Here is a 22,549-nt window from a genome sequence, read left to right as displayed (position 1 = left end):
ATTCAAGGCCAGCTTGGGCAACATAGACAGTGACCCACAATCTCAAAACAAAGTCGCTTCATGTTAATGCAACATGTATGTGCTTTCCTGTCCTTTGTTGGTCTAATTATGGTACTCAATTCCCTTCTCTATATAACAATACCTGGGCTGAGTACCTCCAGCAATTTGATAACCGTGACAAGGGACTGAGGAAACTAGGACAAGTGGTCAATCGTCCTGGGAATGAAGAGGAGCAGGACATATTATTACTATTTTGCAGGGTTGGAGATTGAAACCTGGGTCTCATGTGTGCTAGGCCAACAGCCAGCTCTTCCACTGAGCTACAGCTCTGGGCTGGGGGATTTAGTGATGATTTTGATTTAACCATTTTAGAGGCAGGATCTTGGTATTATGTATCCCTTGCTGGCTTGGAACTTACAAGGTAGCCAAGGCTAGTCCTAAACTCTTGATCCTCCTGCCTCTCTAGTGCTGGGATTGTTGGGATTCCTGGTGTGCCCTACCACACCTGGGGCTGAAGGGTAATATTTGAAGATGAACTAATGAATGGTGAAAAAGCAAAAACAGTTTTGTGAATGTTAAGAAAAAAACCAAGGATGGGTAGTGTACATCTGTAAATCCCAGCACTTGGGAGACTGAGGCAGATGAGCAGATTTTAGGCCAGCCTCGGCAACACAGGAGTAGGTCAGTCTGGACTACATGAAACCCAGTTTCAAACAAGAACAACAAAAACAACAAAAAGTACTCTTTTTTGGTTCCTCAATCCATCAAAACAATCTAACCCTAACTTCCCCAAAGTATTACTTTTTCCATTCAAGCTAAGTGCTCTTAGGAAGCCAGCCTTTCTCCTTCAGTGCTAATGGCTGATCTATGAAACGTGGTGGTTTAACCAGTATCAACAAACGCGGAACGAGAAAGCTTCGCTGACACAGGGATCAGGCTCTCCATCACCAGCTTATTCGTTCAGCAGAAGTCACCCAAAGTGGCGGCCCTCAGGAGGGCTTCCAGGTGGATCAGATGACAAAAGCAGCATCAGGAGTAGCCTCCTCGTGCCTCCCATTAGGCTGTAGTGCTTTCCTACAACAGCAACATGCAAGGACTGACAGAATGTCACTTTTCCATCTTAGTGGAAGTGTGACAACACACATTCAGACTGACTTTGAGACACTCAGAGACCCTGTCTGCCTAGGAAAGATAAATAACCCCCTGTTGCTACTAATCTGGGCATTTAATCACATATGAATTCTTTGCAAATTACTACTCCATGGGACAGCAGCTTCTAGTCAGATTATCTGGGCTCTGAAATCGGAGTGGTTCATCAAGATTCAGATGCACAGTCTGAGAAAGTCACTCACATTCTTTGTACCTTACCGTATTCATTTCTGACTACGGAACTACCGGCTATCTTTCAGGCCACTCTGCAAGTTAAGAGACTATACTTGAGCTACAGAGATGACTGGGGGTGGGGAGCATGACTTAAGTTTGACCTGATGACCTAAGTTTGATTCCTAGAACCCACATAAAGGTGGCAGGAAAACAGTCACCACAGAGTTGTCCCCTGACCTCCAAATGAGTGCCATGCACACCCGTACACTACTAAAGGAGAAAAGCTTGCAAGAGCACCAGCCACTCACAGAAAGGCCTCACCATCTCAGCCTTTCCCTCCTTAGTTCCAGCTGCTACTCAACATTGTGCTGAATGGAAATTTCAAGAATAAACTGAGGAGTGGGAATAAACCTTACACCGACATGGCCCCTCCAGCCTTTTACCTAGGGTGTCCATGCTGTATACGACACCGACTTATTAGTCAGGCAACCCTTGGCCATCACACAGGCAGACTCACATTAGTGTCCATATACAAGAGTAACCTACATCTTACTTAACCATGACTCCAAAGCGTGAGAGCTGTGACATAAACCGCTCCCTTTAGGTGAAAAGGCTGAAGTCTGTTATCTGTCTGTCTGTCTGTCTGTCTGTCTGTCTGTCTGTCTGTCTATCTATCTATCTATCTCTCTATCTCTCTATTGAGGCTGGATCTCATGCTGTGGCTCTGATTGGTCTGGAATTCACTATGTCGCCAAGGCTGCCTCAAATTTATGGCAGTCCTCCTGCCTCAGTCTTCCAAGTGCTGGATTACAGGTATGAACCACTATGGGTGGCTGAAGAGTTACAGTATAGGAAGATGTGTGTGTGTGTGTGTGCATCCTTTCTATGTGTCTACATGTATAACATAATTTTTAATATAGTACGTCGCAGTTTGAATGTAATTGGCCCGCATAATCTCATCAGGAGAGGCACTATTAGGAGGTGTGGCTTTGTTGGAGTGGGTATGGCCTTGTTGGAGGAAGTATGTCACTGTGGGGGCGGACTGTGAGGTTTCCTATGCTCAGGCAACTTCCTGTTGCCTGCAAGATGTAGGTCTCTCAGCTCCCTCTCCAGCTCCATGTCTGCCTGGGTGCCACCATGCTCCCCGCCATGATGATAATGGACTGAGCCTCTAACCTGTAAGCGAGCCACCCCAATGAAATGTTTTCCTTTATAGGAGTTGCCTCAGTCATGGTGTCTCTTTACAACACTAAAACTAAGGCATAATACAGTCTTATAATTGCTCCTTTACTATGAATTATTACTGATTCTTACTGTACCTAATTTAACAATTAAGCTACATCACCAGTGTGTATGTATAGAAACACACAAGGTTTGGTAGGATTCACTCAGTCTTAGACTGCAGCTCTATGAGTTAGTGAGAGAATATTATACTTTAACTTGAAGATTCATACTCACAAATGTTCAAATATTTCATATAAGTATATTGATACCCAACTTTTTAAAAACCCGGTAGTCTCTGAAATGTTTCTAAGATCCCGGTGGCTCCCCCTTCTCAGTCTGCAGAATGGTGGGATTGCAGGCATTCACAACCACACTTGACTTGGATTTTGTGGTTTTGTTGTTGTTGTTGTTGTTGTTTTCTTCGAGACAGGGTTTCTCTGTGTAACAGCTCTGGCTGTCCTGGAACTCACTAGGTAGACTAGGCCAGCCTTTGCCTCCCGAGTGCTAGGATTAAAGGCGTGAGCCACCAATACTACTGGACTTTGTGCTTTTTAAAATTGAATTTTTTGTTTCATGCCTGGCTTTTGCTTGTTGGCAGACAGATCTCAGTGAGTTCGAGACCAGCCTGGCCCACAGAGCAAGCTCCAGGACAGCCAGGACTGTTAAACAGAAAAACTCTGTCTCACTCCCTGCCCACCAAAAAACAAAAAACAAAGGAAAGAAAAACCCAAGACTGTTACATATAATCTTCAGATACCAAAAATCCTGCCTAAAAAAAAAAGTCTACTACCACACAAGATACGTCTGTATCGTCAGGCGGGGAGGGATCCCGGCTGCCTGTGCCAGCATCAGGCCCCAGGAGAGACCAGGCTGAGAAGACTACCAGGGCTGTGACTCCCAGGGAGGCCAGCTGGCATGTGGGTGGCACCTCCCAAGAAAATCTGAAGGGAGAGGCAGCAGGATGAGTCGTCTGGACTTTGGGATAAACAGTTCTTCTAGCTCACGGGGCTCAGAACAGGAAAGCTGCATAGCACAGGGAAGCTCTTCCTTGGTCATTGACACGTTTACATGCAGAAGTCAAGTCAGTGGCACCGAGAGGGGCAAGTCTCTACTGCTCGCTCACTGACCTCATCTTACTGTTCCCAACTTTGCTTTCTCTTGGAATCGCTTTAGCCCATTTTAGAAAGATCTGCTTCTACTATTTTCAGTTGTGTGTGTTTGTATGTGGGGATGCTCCCATGAGTGCAGGAGCCCGCGGAGACCAGCTCCTCCTGGAGCTGGAGTTACAGGCAGTTGTAAGCTGCCCGATGTGGGTGCTGGGAACTGAACTTGGGTCCTCTAGAAGAACAAGAAGCACTCTTCGTGGCTGTCTGAGCCATCTCTGGCCCTTGCCTCAATTTTTTTTGAGATAGGGTCGGTCTCTCTGAATAGCCTTGGCTGTTCTTGAACTCACTCTGTAGACCAGGCTGGCCTCAAACTCACTGAGATCCAATGACCTCTGCTCCAAAGTGCTGGGATTAAAGGTGTGCACCACCACCACTTGACTTTTGTACCCAATTTTTGCTTACTAGGTTTCAGGGTTATTGTTCTCTCTTAAAGACATCTAACCAAGGCTTTGCTTCCTTTATTTACAGGCCTGGTTTCCAGGGGAGAGAAAGTCCATCCAGTCTCTCTGCTCTGCTATGGGCTAGGAGCTCAAGGCCTGCTTGGTCTGTCTCACTGCCCTGGGATTTATTAATCATCTGGCTTCTTTCCAACCTTCCCTAACAATGCCTCCTTGTTATTATTGGGGCCAACCCTACCTTTTGCAAACATAAACAAGATAAGGGAGATGTCTTTGTTCAACAGGTGTCACAGCTAATAAGTAATAAGCTCCATTCTGCTCAGTTATGATGCTGCCAGGAGAAAAAGTAGCCTGAACTGTCTGTCCAATTGTTGGACTCTTGCTCTCCTCTGTATGTCTTTAAGAGAAAATACAAAGAGTTTGCAGTGGTGGCGCACGCCTTTAATCCCAGCACTCGGGAGGCTGAGACAGGTGCATCTCTGTGAGTTCAAGGCCAGTCTGGTCTACAGAGTGAGTTCCAGGACAGTGAGGACTGTATAGAGAAACCTTACCTTAAAAAACCAAAACTAAACAAACAAACAAATAAAAAAAAGAGCTGGGTGGGTGTGGTGGTACAGGCCTGTAATCACAGCATTAAGGAGGCAGAGGCAGGAGGATTTCTAGTATAAACCCAGGAGCTTGAGTTCTATAAAAGTATCTTCCGGGCAGGGGCGCCCACACGCCTGTGTGTTAGTTACAGTTCATTTAGCACAGTATTTGTTTGTCTACCATGCATAAAGCCCTGAGTTCATTCCCCTGCACTAAGATGGCATGATGGCTCATGCCTGTGATTCTAGCCCCCAAGTAATGGAGACAGTAAGAAAAGAAGCCTAAGGCCAACTTGGCCTACACGGTGAGCTCCAGAGCATCCTGGTCTACAGAGTGAGTTCTTGGACAGCCAGGACTACACAGAGAAACCTATCTCAAAAAACCCAAAAGCAAAACTAAACAAAATACTTGAAACTGGCCCAATTAAAAACCATCTAGCATGTAGCAGCAGTACCCTCCCAATTTAGTATTTTCATCAAATACTTCTGTTTAATGAAACAGAGCTGGAGATCTTACTAACGACTTTAAATAGATTTAAGACAATAGCAATTAGAAGAAGACCAGACTTACACGGGCGTGGGTTCAGGCTCCTGAGGGAGAATCTCTACTACCCACCAGCTTTAAAACAAGATTCTAAAATGCTCTTCCTTCATTACCCGTGGCATTTATGGAGTATAGAGAGATTAGATGTTTTATCTAATTCTATTAAGTACGAATACTGTTTCATTCTTACTACATGAACACGTTCTACTATTATTAACTGCCTTTTAATTTTCTCACACCTCATATAGTAAGTTAAATACAACTGAATAGCTCTTTCATCTCTTACTATTATTGTAGTTTTTAAATTGTATTTTATAAGCGTGGGCGATTTGTCTGCAAGTACGTCTGTGTGCCCGTCTTCTGGAAGAGCAGCCAGGGCTCTTACCCACCCAGCCATCTCTCCAGCCCCTCATCCCTTCTTTTTAAAGTGATTTATTCTTTTACAATTGTACTGGAGTAATGCATGTGTACATGTGCATATGTGCAATATACCCCCCCACATACTCACACACATACTCACACACACACACTGGATCCTATCTACTTCTTTCTTATTCTTTCTTGTGGTTGAATCTGATTCCATTATGAGTAAGATACTGTTTATTAATTCATCAGTTGGTACACTGATGGATTCTTCTAAGCCACTTCTTAGCTATTATAACTTATTTTGCTTTACGTGTAGAGATGTTTTCTGTATTCTTGGGTCTACCCCTAGACACACTGAATTGTTTCTGAACCTGCAGCACAGGAAGGAATTACTTCTAGAACTTATTTTTGCAGATTGGATGTTAGTTGTTTAGCTTTCGGAGAAACTGCCTATCTCTGCAGACTATAGCATTTTACATTCTTACTAGCCATGTAAACTGGTCCAGCTTCTCCAAGAGCTTGCCATCATGTGCTGTTAGTTCCTTTGAAACAGCTATATAGCTCAAGTTGGTTGTTTGCTTCTTTTGTTCTAGAAGTCTCGCTGTGTGGGCTAGGTTGGCTTCATTCTCCTAGTCCTTCTGTCTTGGGTTCCAAGTCTGGGATTACAGGGTACAGGCGTGTAACACCTCATGCAGAAGTTAGTACTGATCCGAACCTTTGCCTGTTTTTGTTTTTTGTTTTTTTGTTTTTTTTTTTGCTGTTGTTGTTTGGTTTTTTGAGACAGGGTTTCTCTGCATAGCTGTGGAGCCTGTCCTGGAACTTGCTCTGTAGACCAGACTGGCCTCCAACTCAGAGATCCGCCTGCCTCTACCTCCCGAGTGCTGGGATTAAAGGTGTGCGCCACCATCACCCGGCGCTCTTTGCCCATTTCTTAAAAACTTGAGTCAGTCTTGTGATCCCTCCTAGATTGACCTTGAACTTGGTATATAGCTGAAGATGGCCGTGAACCTGGTCCTCCTGCCTTTACCTCCCAAATGCTGTGATTACATCAAATGCTGGAATTTATAGGCACATGCTACCACACTTGCCTTTTTTTGGGGGGTGGGGGTGGGGGGCAGGGTTTTACCATGTACCTGAAGGCTGGCCCAGAACTTTAGGTAATTCTCCTGGCTCAATTTCCTGAGTTCTGGGGTTTCAGGTATGTGTCACCCACTTAACAAGTACCTTCTCTGCTCTTGTTGGACAGTCTCACTCAGACTGGGGTAACCCTGCTATCTTAGTCTTGAATGCTGGGATTACAGGTGTGAGTCACTGCACCCTTTGCCCAGTCTTCATGTGCTCCTTTATTACTGAGTTCCGAGAGTATATGTATATATACTAGACACTTATGAAATACACAATATACAAATACTTTCTCCTATTTTGTGTGTTATTTTTTCATTTCCATGACACTGCCCTTTGATGCAAAAAAAGGGTTCTTAATTTAGTCCATCAAGCTCATTGCTGACTCATTACTTTCTCCTTTCTGTATTATCCTCTCAATATTACTCGGTTTGGGAAGAAAGTTACACAAGTATAAAAAGTTTTTGTTTAGAAATAAAATGACATTTCCATATAAACAAGGTGGGGCATGTAGTTCAGTGACAGGGGACACGCTCTTGTCTGGCACAGACAAGGGTTTGCATTCCAACCCCTCTACCAGAAAGGTCCCAGACCCAAAACAAAACAACCAAGACCTCAGACTTATGGCACTCTGAACCGTCTTACGAGACAAGAGCTTGCACCCTGACAATCTTAGGGTCTTCATGGCCCTTCTGCTGTATGACAGTAGATACAAATGAAGGACAAATACAAATGTGACTCTGGCTGTGCATATTTTAAAAATAAATGCTTATGGCTGGAGTGTGGTGCTTGCCTTCCCAGTAGGAGGTCAGAGACAAGAAGGTGTAGTTTAAACCTCCCAGGGAGTGCAAGGTCAGTCTGGGCTATATATCAAAGCTGTCTCAAAACAACAAACAAACCACGTGGACTGCGGATGTGGCTCAGAAGTACATAGCTTGTCCGGTATGAGGTCCTGGGTCCTATTCCTCAGGGTCACACACACAAAAAATGTCATTAGCTTGCTTTTATTTTTCTAGTTTTTCAGCTGGGCAATCAATAAAGAATTTAAAATTGGAGTCAGTGAGGTTTGGTGATGCCTGCCTGTAATCCCACCTACTTGGAAGACTGATGCAGGAGGATCACTGTATGCTTGAGGCTATACTGGGCCAGCGGCGGTGGTGGCACACAACTTTAATCCCAGCACTCAGAAAGCACAGGCAGGCAGATCTCAGAGTTAGAGGCCAGCCTGGGCTATGGAGTGAGCTCCAGGACAGCCAGGGCTACACAGAGAAACCCTGTCTCAAAAAACCCCAAAACAATAAATAAATGAAATAAAAACAAAGCGAGACCGACTATCCTTTTAGTAAAGAATGTGGATTAGAAACAAGGAGCATTTCTGGTGGCCATCATGGTTCAGTGGTTTTGGTTAGGTCCCGTGTCCATATTCCAGCTTATATCAGTCTTGTCTGATTTTGTCCAAGGTATGCCAGGAGCCTTAAGGGGCACTATTCCAGCTGGCTTCTGCTTGCTGGCTTGGAAACGGGAGTTTCCTATTTATGGAGTGTAACCTAGAGGGTGTCCAGTTGATCTGACTTTAGAACTGCTATCACAGCAAAGTGAAAACCTCAAAGAGCTAGAAGGCATTCAGCACAGCTACAGGCATTTCTCAGTTCAGCATGCAAACGGAGATCCAACATAACACCAAGATTTGTGGATGTGTATACATCCTTCATTTTTATAGTGAATTCTTCATTACTTTCAAAAATTACTGCCTCACTTTATGTAAATTTTATGTAGCAGATAGGTCTACATATAGATTTGTTTTGAGACAGGGCCTCACTGTGTAGCCCTGGCTAGCCTGGAACTCAATATATAAAATAAGTCTAGCCTCAAATTCACATCACTCCTGCCTGCCACTGACTCCCAAGGTATGTGTCAAATCTCTACCCTCCCACTCCTATTTTGTGATTTCCTTACAAAAATGTCATAGCAATAGGAGTATCTGGTAATGAAAACATCTTTAATTGATAAAAGCTTTTTAATCTTTTTTGTTTTGTTTTTTTGAGACAGGGTCTCAAACAGCTCTGTCTTGGAACTCCCTATGTAAACCAGGCTAGCCTCTGCCCTCCAAGTGCTGGGATTAAAGGCATGGATCAGCTTGGCATAGGCTTTTTAGTCGTAGTTTAAATTTAGCATGCAGTTAGACTGAGACATTTAAATAGTCTATTTAAGACCTTTCAAGCCAAGACTTTTCAAGCAGGGTGTGGTGGCTCACACCTTTAGTCCCAGCACTCGAGGGCAAAGTACAGTGAATCTGAGTTGGAGGCCAACCTGGTCTACAGAGTAAGTTTCAAGACAGCCATGGCTACACAGAGAACCCCTGTCTCAAAAAACAAAACCAAACCATACAAAAACAAAGGCAACAACAACCTTTTCCTGTCAGGGCTAAAGAGATGGAGTAGTTGCTGTGAACCCTTGGCTGCTATTGCAGAGGATCCAAGGTCAGTTCCTATTGTCCACACAGAAGCTCACAACCACCTTAACTCCAGCTCTAGAGGATCCCATGACCTCTGTGGGTACTTGCAAGAACACACACACACACACACACACCTTTGGTGGACACAGACACATGTATGCACTCACATGCATGCACACACATCTTTGGCTGACACACACACACATATACACACTCCTTTGGCTTACACACACACACACCTTTGGTGGACACAGACACACACATGCACTCACATGCATGTACACACAACACACCTTTGGTGGACACACACACACGCACTCACATGCATACACGCGCACACACACACACACACACACACATCCCTTTGGCTGACACATACACCTCCCTTGGCAGTTAGGGTTATTTTTTCAGAGGAAGGGAAGATGAGAACAGGAGGTAAGCACTAGCAGGGTAAAAAGACCCCAAGAAAAGGAACCAGCTTCTTTTTTGGCTAAAGGCCCACATCCTTCGACCTCTTAGCCAGAGGCCAGAGGGTACTCTGATCCGTGGTCTGACTCCTAAATGATTTTATAAGGTTACCTCTTATGTATGTGTGTGGGGTGTTAACAATATCCATCAAGGTCCATTAGGTTCTTTAAGTCAAGACCGCGGAGCTCTGGCCTGGGAGGTGTCACTGGAAACTGTGATAAGACTATCATCTTATTTGCTAGGTGTGGTGACACAGGCCTTTAATCCCAGCATTCTGGAGCTAGAGGCAGGTGGATCTTTTTGACTTCCAGACCAGCCAGGGCTACTTTGTGTCTCAAAAAAAGACTATGTGTTGAGCCCAAATTAAAACTTGAGTATAATTATTTCAGCTTGGTTGCACCTCTGACAAGGCATCCCTCTAGTTATGAGGCAATGACACACATACCTGAAGACTTTATTATTGACAATTACTACTGTATTGCGATTTTTACACAGTTCATTCAAGGTGCCCAGAGCTCATTCTTCTGACTGATCTTCAAAGCTGTGACTTGAATAGAAAGGAAATGAGATCTTAAAAACAGTGCATTTCAAGCCAAAAGAACATTGTCACCAGAAATTACTAGCTTTTTTCTAGTGTTTTATTCACCATCCCTTTCATGTTTTGAAAACAGGGAGAGAAAAATGGCATATGTGACACTTTCTGAATAAACAAGTTACAGACAAGGTGTAATGTCTTACGCTTGCTATCCCAGCTGAAACTAAGAGAAGAGCTGAGTTCCAGGCCATCCTGAGCTAAAACAGTGAGTTCCAGGCCAGCCTGGGTTACAATATGAGACCCTGTATCAAAACAACAAACAGATAAATAAGGGTTCACAGTCTCCAAAAAGTTATTACTGTTTCACAAGAGAACTCATTCTGCACCTTAAAACTCCTGGCCTTTGATATCTTAACTGCTGGGAACACACACACACACACACACACACACACACACACACACACACACACACACAGATACACATGTGTACACACACACACAGACACACACACAAGTGTACAGACACACATGAACACAGACACACCCCTACACACTTATACTTAAACCCTTCAGGCATGAGGATAGCAGAATTGCTTTCCCTGGCAGGTACAACTGGGATCTAATTCCTGTTAAAGCCGCAAGTCAATTTCATAATTGCATTTAATAAGTGTAACAGCAGTCAAGTTATGAGTTGAGGGTTCAATAGTCCAGGATTTGAAGAATAACAAGGCGTTGCTTTGAGTTTAAGGCAAGCCTACAGGCCGCGTGAGTTCCAGGCCATCTTGGGCTAAAGAGACCCTGACTCAGAAAAACAAGGAAGCAAACAACAAAACAGAAATGCTATACTGTTCAAGGTGGCTGATTTGATACAAGGAGCAAAAATGGCAGGAGTGGTCCCCTCCTGCTATGAGGAAGTTTGTAACTCTCGTTTGAAGTTCTTGTAATGATAATGTTTACAACACTGATGCCCATGATCTTTTAACAAAAATGATTCATAATGCGGATTTGAAGAACCGCAAGGCGTGCTAGCCAGTGGGGAACACTAAGTCATAAAGAATCCGAGAGTTGTTTTGCCAAAGATCTTATATACACTGACATTTCAAAAGTTGGAGACGATCCAGACATCAAGTATTACAAAACAGATGATGAAATAATCTCAACAGTCACCTTTAAGATCTAGGGCAGCGAGTATATCCTGAAGGTTTGAGAACAGGCAGATCATGGCAGGTGTGGTGACAAGTCTGTGACCCCAAGACCTGGAGGGAGGTGGAGGCGAGCCAACTTGGGCTGCAGACCAGACCCAGGTTACTCAACTGGGGCCTGGTGGTGCAGGCTTGTGATAGCAGATACTCTGGAGGCTGAGGGAAGAGTGGGACAAATTCAAAGCCTCCCTAATGATGAGAGTGTAGTCTAGTGCCGATTAAGCAAGGCTGGTATCGAATAAAACAGAAAGCAAGAGGCAAGCTATGTGTGACAGGTGGCTTAAGCAGGAGGGTTCCTGTGAGTTTGATGTCAGCCTGGGCTACCAAGTGACTTCCAGGCCAGCCTGAGGTACAGTGGGACATCTAACCAGCTCATAACCATCAAGCAGTCCAGAGCCAGGTGTGGTAGCATACACTGGTCTTCCCTGCACTTGGAAGGTAGAGGCTGGAGGACCAGGAGTTCAAGATCATCCTTGGCCACTCACAAACAAATCTCAAGCCAGAAGCTTCAGATGCTGAGAAAATGTGTGGCTATAAAATAGTACAAAGTTCAGAAACACACAAGTAATATGATATACCTAGACATTTAGAATTGGCACAGCCCGTGAAAGTCATTCAGGAATGGCCCTATTTTATAGCACTATGTGGCATAGTCAGAAATCCCAATTGTTTAGCTAATGTGACTCAATTTTAAGTTCCACCTTGTTAGTTTTGATGTCTTTGTGTTGTGATCTCAATGCTACCCCCAGAAAGACTGCACTGAACGAGGGAGTTTTTCCCTGAAGGACTAGCTGTGACTCTGGGGAGCTAATACAGGGGCCTCGTTTGGTTTTATTTTATTATTATTATTATTATTTTTGAGACAGGGTTTCTTTGTATTGTTTTGGAGGCTGTCCTGGAACTCGCTCTGTAGACCAGGCTGGACTCGATCTCACAGAGATCCGCCTGCCTCTGCCTCCCAAGTGCTGGGATTAAAGGCGTGTGCCACCAACGCCCAGCTGTTTGGTTTTATTTTAAAGGTTACTATATTAGTGATACAAATCCTGAACCCCCAAGGAAAGAATTCCTATTCCTAACTGCAGTTTTGAGCAGCCAGTCAAGAAAGCTATGGCCATAGCCACGCTAGGCAGTGGCCATCTGTTCCATCTGGCCAGCTCCAGCTTTGGACGCTGAGGTATCCCACGTGCCCATTACACCTTGGTTAGCCACAGAGTCAACAGAAAGGACATGTGCTCCACCAATCCCAATGCGGTCGTGAGCTGGAGAAGTGTGACCTTAGTCAGGCACCCTTTCTGATCCCCAGTTGCTAATCTGTACAAGGGAAATCACAACAGTTCTGTAGTCATTTTATGAGAACTGGCAGGTTTCACAGCGCTGCCTGAGGATCACTCAGGACAATGTCAGTACACAGCAAAGCCTTAATAATTGGCAGCTACAAAGCCCGGGTGGTGGTGTTCACGTGCAGGCTCAGCACTTGGGAGATGCTGGTAGAAGGATCTAGGCCAGCCTGGGCTACCTGGGACGCCATCTCGCAAAATAAAGAGGTAACTGTAGTTTTTTCTGTTATTGATAAGGGATGTTGACATTAACCTAAGGGATTAGATTCCCTCCTATAAGCTTTCCCACAGCATTTCATTTCCCAGCTGATTCAATTATGAAACCAAATTACTCCTGACCCCACCTGTGATGTGGCTCTTACGGATCAAAGACTGGACTCAAGGATGCTCTCAGTAGCTGAGACTGATCCTGGGCCTTCTTCCTCCCCTGCATGGGTGCTGGGTTTACACAACTGGTTTATGTAGGCCTGCAGATCAAACCCAGGCCTCAAAAACAGAGCCACAACCCCCTCCCTGCCTGAACCTTAACTTCTTTCCCAAATTCATGCTCAGGTTTTACAATTTCTTTGGAATTTAAATTAAATCTCAAACCAGACTGCAGCCCGGCACTGAGTGGCACCTGACTCTGCGCTTGGCTATTAGCAGAAGATGAAAGTTAGGTCCTGCCGCTCACTGCTCTCTGATGCTAAGGAACTGAAGATCTTGTGCACCTTTGGCAGACTGCTGCTCTCCACTGAGCTTCATACGCAGTCCTTGGTTTAGAGTCCCAGGCTGGCCTTGAACTCATGATGTTTTTGAATGCTGGAATTACAGGTATGCACCACCACACCCAGTCTTTTTTGAGGGGGGGATTACTTTTTTTTCTAGTTCATCTTTTTCCAAATCATTCATTCATACATTCACTCAAGCAACAACGATGGGGTCAAGTGCTACACTCTAAACTCTGGGTACACGGTGGTGAACTGGCCGTGATAGATGGTCGGAAGGATATTTCATTCAGCTTTAGAAAATGTAACAAGGGACACGACTTCAAATGCCAGTCGGGAAAGAGCGCTCAGGGGAGACCCGAAAGGTGGAAAGGTGTGTCAAGCTGCCTGACTGAGCAGGGCCAGTGTGTACGAAGGGTGCACCCAGGCTCAGCAGGGGCAGGAAGGGCTTACTGCCTTCTCTGAGGAGCTGAAGGGAGGCTCACAGACATGGAAGCCCGGAATGGTGGTGCGGGCCAGGAGACTCTGGCTGCTACTGAGAGAACTAGAGGGTGGTCAGGAGGCTGCTCGGGGCGGGGGTGGGCGGTTTCTGGTGACAGGGTGTGGACAGGGAGTGACAGGGAGATGACAAGGTGGAGTCTTTGGTTTCTGGCAACACTAGCCAGAACCCACCTTTCAAACAATTCTGCATTCCCCAAATCTCAGAGACTCCGTTTCTCCTCTCGACGGATCCACCTCACCTTCAAGTCGTCTGGGCCCAGATCACCAGTGCTCGCTACTCTCTCTCGTTTTAAGTCACCTTTGCACATTATCTTCCCAGTTATAGCTCCAGGCACAGCATTCCCCATTCACCGTTCACACAGCAACTTTTTTTTTTTTTTTGAGACAGTTCCAGTCAGTAGCCCAGGCTGGCCTTGAATTAGTGCTGATCCTCCTGCATCAGGCCCTTAAGTGCTCGTCTACTTCCTAAGTTTTACCATCTGAGCCTAAAGAAGAAACCTAACTCAATACCCAAAGCTCATTATTTATGAAACACCCATCTCTAAGTCTTATAATGCTTTGTACTTCCTACAGCACTTGGGTTTCTGCCTGGTACTGGGTCAGCACACGGCTCTCATGCCCATTCCCTACACTGACAGACCATGGTGTCTGCGTGCGTGGCCTTACTATGTGCACTGCACGCACGGCTCTGGCCCTCACGGCATCAAGAGCACCGTTTTTCCATAGTAGGCGTATCTTGCTGAACTTGTTAAAGAATTCATAAGTTATGTTAAGGAACGATGAAACGAAGTTGTCAATGAGAGTGTCTCCCAGTAGCATTTGTCAGTACCAGGGCTCATAGCAAAACGCATCTTTAGCATCCTGGACACACAAATGTCCTTATCAGTGGTCTTCTGGCCATTCAAAGTACTCCAAGACAGCACTCCACACAGCCTTACTCTTGCCTTATGTACTGAATATTAAAATTACAAAGTGTGAGCCAGGTATGCTGTTAATTCCAGCACTCTAGTAGGACGAAAGCAGATCTCAGTGAGTTTGGGCCTGCCCGGTACACATAGTGAGTTTCAGATGAGTCAGGGCTACATCGCAAGACCCTGTTTCAAAAACAAAAATTAAAACAACAAACCAAGTTGGGGGATGTAGCCCTGTGATAGAATGCTTACTCAGCATGTGTGAAGCCCTGGGTTCAATTCCCAACATGCCCTACCTTCCTCTCTCAAATTATATTCTTTTTTTTTTTTTTTTTGGTTTTTTCAAGACAGGGTTTCTCTGCATTGTTTTGGAGGAACTCGCTCAGTAGACCAGGCTGGCCTCGAACTCACAGAGATCCGCCTGCCTCTGCCTCCTGAGTGCTGGGATTAAAGGCGTGCGCCACCAACGCCCGGCCTCAAATTATATTCTCTGAATTAGGACTTTTCAGATTGCCCTCTGTAACTCATCAACAGACTGTGATTTCAATGTAGGGAGCATAAATGATATGAAAAATAAGACAGTTAGGGCCAACACCACTTCCTGAAACTTGTTTCCAATACATTTATACACTATGGAAAGTATTATTTCTCATCATAGGTCTTTAGCAAGGAGATCAGAAAGCCAGTGTTGTAAAACTCTTCAAGCCACAGAGCTCGGGCACAGAAAGGACATGGGGCTGGAATTCAGTTCCCAGAACCTCACCGCTGCTTTCTTATCCTTTCCTATTATTTTAGTGATTTATTTTTATCTTATATACATTGCCATTTTGCCTGCATTTATGGCTTTGTGAGAGTGTAGGATCCCCTGGAACTGGAGTTACAGACAGTTGTGAGCTGCCATGTGGGTGCTGGGAATTGAACCTGGGTCATCTGGAAGAGCAGCCAGTGCTCTTCACTGCTGAGCCGTCCGTCTCTCCAGCCTTACCACTGTTTAAGACTAAGTTTTATTACTTTTAATTCTGAGTACCTGTGTATATATAGGTGAGTGCAGGTGCTGGCAGAGGCCAGAGGTGCCAGATCCCATAGGGCTGGAGTTACAGGCAGTTGTGAGCCCCATGATGTGGGTGCTGGGAACTGAACTTGAGTCCTCTAGAAGACCAGCGAGCACTCCTAATCTCTGAGCTACCTGTCTAGCCCCAACTGTGTTTGTTTTCATTCGGTTCTTTGAGGCAGAGTCCCATGCAGCCCAGGTTGGCTCAAACTTTCTGCGCAGAAAATGACCACCACAAACTCCTAATGCCCCTGCCTCCACTCCCAAGTGCTGGAATTCCAGGTTAATACCTCTACAAGAGCCGGGTGGTGATGGTGTACGCCTTTAATCCCTGCACTCCAGAGGCAGATGCAGGAGGACCTCTGTGAGTTCAAGGCCAGTCTGGAGTTCCAGGACAGCTAGGGCTACACAAAGAAACCCTGTTTCCAAAAACCAAAACCAAAACCAAAATCAAACAAACAAAAAACAAACCAACCAATCAAGCAACCAAACAAAAACACCTCTGTAAGGAAAATGTGTTTACAGGCAAAACATATTCTTCATGTACAGGCCAACCATATAAATTTGTATTTACATGTATATATTTAGCCTAGAAATACCATCATAAATAGACACATATAGAATTTGGCTGGGAATGTGTGGTGGTACAGTGCTTGCCTAGCATGAGTTAGGCCCTGGTACTGCAAAGAAAAAAGCCAGTCCACAGTAGATATGAAAATGAGAAACTCTACAAATTACCAAAGGAAACAGTATATGGGCGATGGGAAGGGAGGCCCTGGGAATGGCAGACTGAATAGGCCTGGAAATGTGGCTCATGTTCCAGTGCCTTTGGTTATGTGTCATAGTGACAGAAGATGAAAGAAGTGGGGTAGGACATGAGATGGTTTCCTGGTCAGCTTGCTTTTGTGACAGTACGTAGCAGCACCGGGCAGGGTCTGATGTCAGCACACAAAAGATGGATCCCAAGTCCCAAGTCCAACCTTAGTTTCACTTAGCAGGCTTACCTGACAACAGATTGCTACTTGTCGTGGTCTTTTAATACACAGTTAAGAAAGCAGCAGAGGACCTCCTACCTAATGAGTGTAAGCATTCTTAATTGCCAATCTTAGCTCCAACAAACTAGTTCAGAAGCAAGGTTCAAAGAGTAACCAAGCTGTGGTCCATAAAGCCAGAGATGTGGGATGCTGATAAATTTGGGTAATGTTTGAGCAAAACTGTTATTAGCAAACTGCACAATTTAAGATCCCACCCACCTCTAATCTTAGGATCCTACCATGGAAGGGGATAGCCTTTATCAGAAGACAGAAAGCCCATCTTGGTATGATCTGTAATAGGCAAATGACAATGGTAATGGCCGTGGTTGTTTAAATATGGATTAAAGCTCCTGCCATTATCTAGATTGGGTTAGCACCCTCTGGTGATATTATATGTCAGTGTCTCTACTGACTCCTGGATAAATTCCAAACTTCTTTCTGGAATTTAAAAAGTTCCACGCCAGCCCAATCTCACCTCAGACTTCTTTTTGAATAGGGCCTCACGCCATTAGCCTAGACTCAAATTCACAACCCTCTTGCCTCAGCACCAGCGTGCGGGGATGTAGAGCAGAGGCCACCACACCCAGTTTATCACGAACTTCCGACAGTTCAGACCTTAGCCTCTGCTCTTGCCCCAGCCATCTTTCCCCGAGCTTTCACTTTATCTCGCTCCAGTTAAAGCGGCACAGCCTTCCCCAAAAGTTCCAACTACTCAAAAGTCTACCGAACCCAGTCTGTCATTTCTGATCTTGACTTACGAATTGTTACAAGACTCTACAGTATGCCTACGCTAGGCACAGGTGTCCTCATTTCACACACAAGGAACTAGATGCAGAGAGATTAAATGGCTTGCCGGAGGTCCCGTCATTGGTGAGCAGTGACAAGGGCAGGTCAGATTCCTTTGACTTCAAAGCCAATGCCTTTTCATCATGCCATGCTACCTCTATGTACTAAAAACATCCAGGAATGTGGCTTTAAGGAAAGCCTATAAAGTTGTTACAATACAGCTTGCTGTGACATAAATTCAGACACATACCCTTTGAACTATATGAATAATAGTCACTTGGAACAAGCATGGAGTTTCTAAGGGTGTTATAGTCATGTTTCCCAAGTCCAGTATAAGAACATATTCCAGAATAAATGACAGGTGGGAGGCTAAGGGGGAAAAACAGTGTGGTGTAAGAAAATATTCGGAACAGGACAGAGAAGAGATTAGAGTACAATATACGTTGGCAATGCACTTAGACTGAGAAGACGTACGTGTGGAACACGGGGCTGAGGAGGCCCGTAGGGCTAAAGCATTAAGTTCGAGGGCATATGCCTACTGCAAGAAGAGCGCGTGAAGGGGGCTGTTAATAACAGATAAGCAGTACTCATGGCCAGAGTCGAACTCTAGAGAGCCAGAGACAGAAACAGGTCGCCGGGCCACGGTCCCGCATATGACAAGGTGGGAGACGACTGAGGGGCCAAAGGCACAACATGGGCTAAAGAGAATGACAAGAGGTCCGGCGCCCCCAGACTCGAGACAAGACTTGTGTCTTCCCCTCGATAGCTGGCTGGTGTGCTTGAGACCTACACCGGCACCCCAAAGCCCTCCCCGGTGGTTCGGGGCAGACAGGCAGGTCCGTCCCCATTCTGCCTATTTCCCTGGGACTCCACGAGGGGGCAGAGGCAGACAGGAGGGTCCTTACCCAGGAAGATGGAGATGATGAGCCGCAGCGCCTGTTCCGACGCGCCCAGGGACGTCGCCAACTTGTTAAGGCTCAGATCCTCGACACCCGGCCACAGTCCCCGCATCTGCTCCAGAGCCTCTCCCACGTCCCCGTCCGCTGCAGACGCCATCTTAAGTGCGGGCGCCCCCCGGGGACCCCCAGCTCCGCGCCCCGAATGTGGGCAGAACGCGGTGGCTTCACCCCCAATTCCGGCCGGGGGCCCGCCCACGGCGTGCGCATTGGCTGCGGGCCCCGCCCAGTGCCTCTAGACCCACCCGATTATTGGTCGAGTCAGTCAGGGGCGGGGCCGAGCGCAGCAAGGTAGGAAGAGGGCGGGGCCGAGCGTTTGTAAGGCAAAGGTGACTCCCGTGGGGAAGGGAAACGGGCCAGGGCGGCAGGGCGGGGCCTGCGATCGCGACCCTGCTGCGATTGGAGCAGCGGGGAGCGCCAGGCGAGGTGACTGTACAACTCGGTCGGGACGGCTCCGGGCAGGAGTGGGTCGGCCGGGTGTCCGGCCCGCTCGCTCGCTGCCTTCCCATTGGTTGAGACAGGAGCAGGCGAGAGTCCGGGCGGGGGGGTGCGGGGGCGTCACCAGACCGCGAGGTTACTCTCGGTCGCCGGCGCTGGGGTTACTGGGGCATGTAACGGAGAGGCGCGAATGCCCGCTACCGTCTCGCGAGCGCCCCCTAACGGCGCCTCCTGGGGAGGGTCCTGCAGTCCCCAAGCCTTTCCTGAGGGGTCGGGGGGGGGCGGGGCTGGGGGGTCCCAAAACACTTTTTGACTCTTTTATTCTACGTAGCTCTTCTCCTGCGGGTGCTTTTCGTTTGTTACTGTACTGGGGATCGAACCCGGTCTACGATCATGCTTTCCCGCCTGAGCTATAACCCTAGTCCTTAGTAAATGCGACCTTCTCCCTGGAGGCGATGAAATTAGGATATGCCTATTTATATTAAAAAGAGCCTATTTAACACTTGCTGTTTTAATTAACAATTAGATTACTTTTGCCACCGCTTAAGTAATGCATGTTCACGACGAAAGTTCAAACAGTAAAGGCCACTGACTCACAGAAAGTCTTGAATCTTTTCTTCCCAGGAGGCTTTCCAATCTCACTTCTCACCGGTGACCTCGGGGAAAGTGACACTCTATGGGAGTGTGTGACAGGGAGTCACTATCTCTTGTCATATGGAGTTCCGCTATGACTTGCACTTCCATAGCGCTTTGTACGTTTTTTAAAGCCTGCCCCGCGATGAACTGGGAAATTGAACCTTAGAAGACTCTGCCACTGGGCTACGTTTCCTGTCTTTTTTATATGTTCCACTTTGATTTTTGCTTAAAAACATTTTTTTTACATTTATTTATGTGTGTGTGTTTGGAGGAGGAACTAGTTTTTGCCACAGAACACATTCGGAGGTCAGAGGACAATTTGGTGTCCCTTCTGCCTTTTCACCATGTGGATTCAGGGGATCAAACAAGCTGTCAGGCTTGGTGGCAAGTGCTTTTACCTGCCGAGTCGTCTCTCTGGCCCGCAATTAAAATAATTAGTTCATTTAATTTAAAAAGATTTATTTTGAAGCCGGGCGTTGGTGGCCCACGCCTTTAATCCCAGCACTCGAGAGGCAGAGGCAGGCAGATCTCTGTGAGTTCCAGGACAGCCTCCAAAACAATACACAGAAACCCTGTCTCGAAAAACCAAAAAAAGGAAAAAAAAAGATATATTTTGAATTATACATATATACGTGTGATGTGTAGAGGCAGGTTTGGTTTGCTTTCCCCAGGGTCTAGAGTTACAGGCAGGTGTGAGCTAATGCATGGGGGCACTGGGAATTGAACTCAGTTCTCTGAAAGGGCCATGCACTTTCTTAACCACTAGGTCATCTCTCAAGCCCTGCCATTACTTTTAAATATGAAATATTTCACTCTTGCTAAGAAGAGAGACTATAACCTCCCTGGATTAAGAAAAAAGCATCTCGTGTACAGTGGAAGAGCCTGATGTAATGGCTGATGTCATTTCCCTCCCCTTCTTAATCTGAGACTGATATGAATATTCACACCAAGTATTTTTGGTTTTAGGTGATACTAGGTCTGTGGGATGGCTCAACACTTGCTGCCAAAAGCTCGACTCACTTCCTGAGTTTGATTCCTGGAACTCAAAGCAGGAAGAGAAAACCAAAACTTGTCCTTTGGTTTCTACACATGTTCCATGCATGTGTGTATCTGCACTCCCCATACACATTTCAGGTACATTTGCAGGTGTGCTTACGCGTGGACCGCCACCTCCAGTTTGCTTTTAAATTTTATTATTAATGAAATTGCAACGAATGTGTCATTTACAAATAAATACATCTACTCAGTGATTCATTAAAAATATTTATTTAAGCAGGGCGTTGGTGGCACATGACTTTAGTCCCAGCATTTGGGAGGCAGAGGCAGGCAGATCTCTATGAGTTCGAGGCCAGCCCGGTGTAAAGAGTGAGTTCCAGAACAGCTTCCAAAACCATACAGAGAAACCCTGTCTCGAAAAACCAAAAAAAAAATTATTTATTTGTTCGAATGTGTTTGTGCCTGCTTATCTATGGGCATACTATATGCATGCAGTGCCCAAGGAGGTCAGAAAAGAATGTTTGACCCCGGGAACTGCAGTTACAGATGGCTTGTGGGTGCTCAGAACCACACCTGGGTCTTCTGCAAGAAGAGCAAGTGCTCTTTTATTTATTTATTTATTTATTTATTTATTTATTTTTTACTTGGCAGGGTTTCCCTGTATTGTTTTGGAGGCTATTGGTCCAGCCCGGCCTCGAACTCACAGAGATCCGCCTGCCTCTGCCTCCAGAGTACTGGGATTAAAGGCCTGCGCCACCACTGCCCAGCTTTTTTTTTTTTTTCTTTTCAGCAAGTGCTCTTAACCACTGAGCCATCGCTCCCTCCCCGTCTCCACCTGTTTTGGTTTTGTTGTGTTATTTTTATTTATTAACTTGTTTATTTTAGTTTATTTGTCACTACTGAAGGAAGGAACTCAAGTTAGGGCAGAACTCGAGGCAGGAACCTCAGGCAGGAGCGGAAGCAGAAGCCATGGAGGATGCCTATTTACAAAAGTCTTTGAGTTCAGTTTTCTTTTCCTTAAAACGTTGTGTGCAGAGGAATTAATTATACACTCGGTAGAAAAGAAGAAATAACTGTTAGAACTGAGAGTGGCTGCCACCATCTGCACCATCTCCCTCTCCTGGTCTTTCCTCTTTTTCTTAGTCTTTTCAATCTTGGCAGTTCCTTTTTTCTTTAAATCCACCAGAGTTTCCTTTCCCTCTGCAGACAGTGGTCCACCTCTCCCAGCTCCTCCCATCACGTCGGGTAAGCAGGCACGTAATTTGGTGGCAACATTCAGAACTTAGCAGTCTGGCCCTCTGTTGCCGGATCCTTGAGTGTTCATTTTCCTTTGGCAGACATGATTTCCCACCTCTCCAAGCACTTTTCTGGAAGCCTCTGAGGAGCTGACTGAAGCGTCCGACTGCTGCTGCTTGAGCCTGACTCGAGAGCTTGTATGAAGAAGGCATGGGATGGCATCTTGGCTTCTTAGCATCGCCTCTGTCAGTGTTTGGCCTTTTTATTTAGGAAGGGATGGAGTCACCCAGGGTCTGGCCAGCTTTCACTGTGGCTGCATGGTGGTAGAACTCAGTGTACTGCAATGGCTGTGGAAGTCGGAACCAGGCACTGTCTTTTTTGTTGGTTTTTCTTTTAAGACAAGGCTTCCTGATTTTTTTTTTTTTGCTCCAGGCTGGCACATAGAGCAGTGGAATTTTTCTTTAACCAACAGTGAGAGTTTTTCTAGGACATCAGCTTCCAAACTTTAAAAAAGTTAACTAGGGGTTGGGGAGATGGCTCAGTTAGGAGCACTGGTTTGGTTCAACACAC

The 22,549-nt window shown here is 45.9% G+C and overlaps 1 protein-coding gene and 1 long non-coding RNA gene across 2 annotated transcripts in view; one reads left to right on the top strand and one right to left on the bottom strand.

Moving 5' to 3' along the window:
* Lpcat3 (lysophosphatidylcholine acyltransferase 3) overlaps nt 1-19,140 on the bottom strand; it is a 45,593-nt gene extending 26,453 nt beyond the window's left edge. The window contains exon 1 of the mRNA XM_005066020.4: nt 18,623-19,140. Coding sequence (XP_005066077.1) covers nt 18,623-18,773 — 151 coding nt within the window. The 5' untranslated portion in view covers nt 18,774-19,140. The remainder of the gene's footprint in view (nt 1-18,622) is intronic.
* Nucleotides 19,141-20,633: 1,493 nt separating this feature from the next.
* LOC121137160 lies at nt 20,634-22,549 on the top strand. Its single transcript, XR_005874393.1, has 3 exons — nt 20,634-20,881; nt 21,950-21,988; nt 22,081-22,549. It is a non-coding gene; the product is annotated as an uncharacterized LOC121137160 (long non-coding RNA).

This window comes from Mesocricetus auratus, unplaced genomic scaffold (assembly GCF_017639785.1).
Source record: "Mesocricetus auratus isolate SY011 unplaced genomic scaffold, BCM_Maur_2.0 Super-Scaffold_100676, whole genome shotgun sequence".
Lineage (NCBI taxonomy): Eukaryota > Metazoa > Chordata > Mammalia > Rodentia > Cricetidae > Mesocricetus > Mesocricetus auratus.
This window is presented reverse-complemented; position numbering and strand designations above follow the sequence as displayed.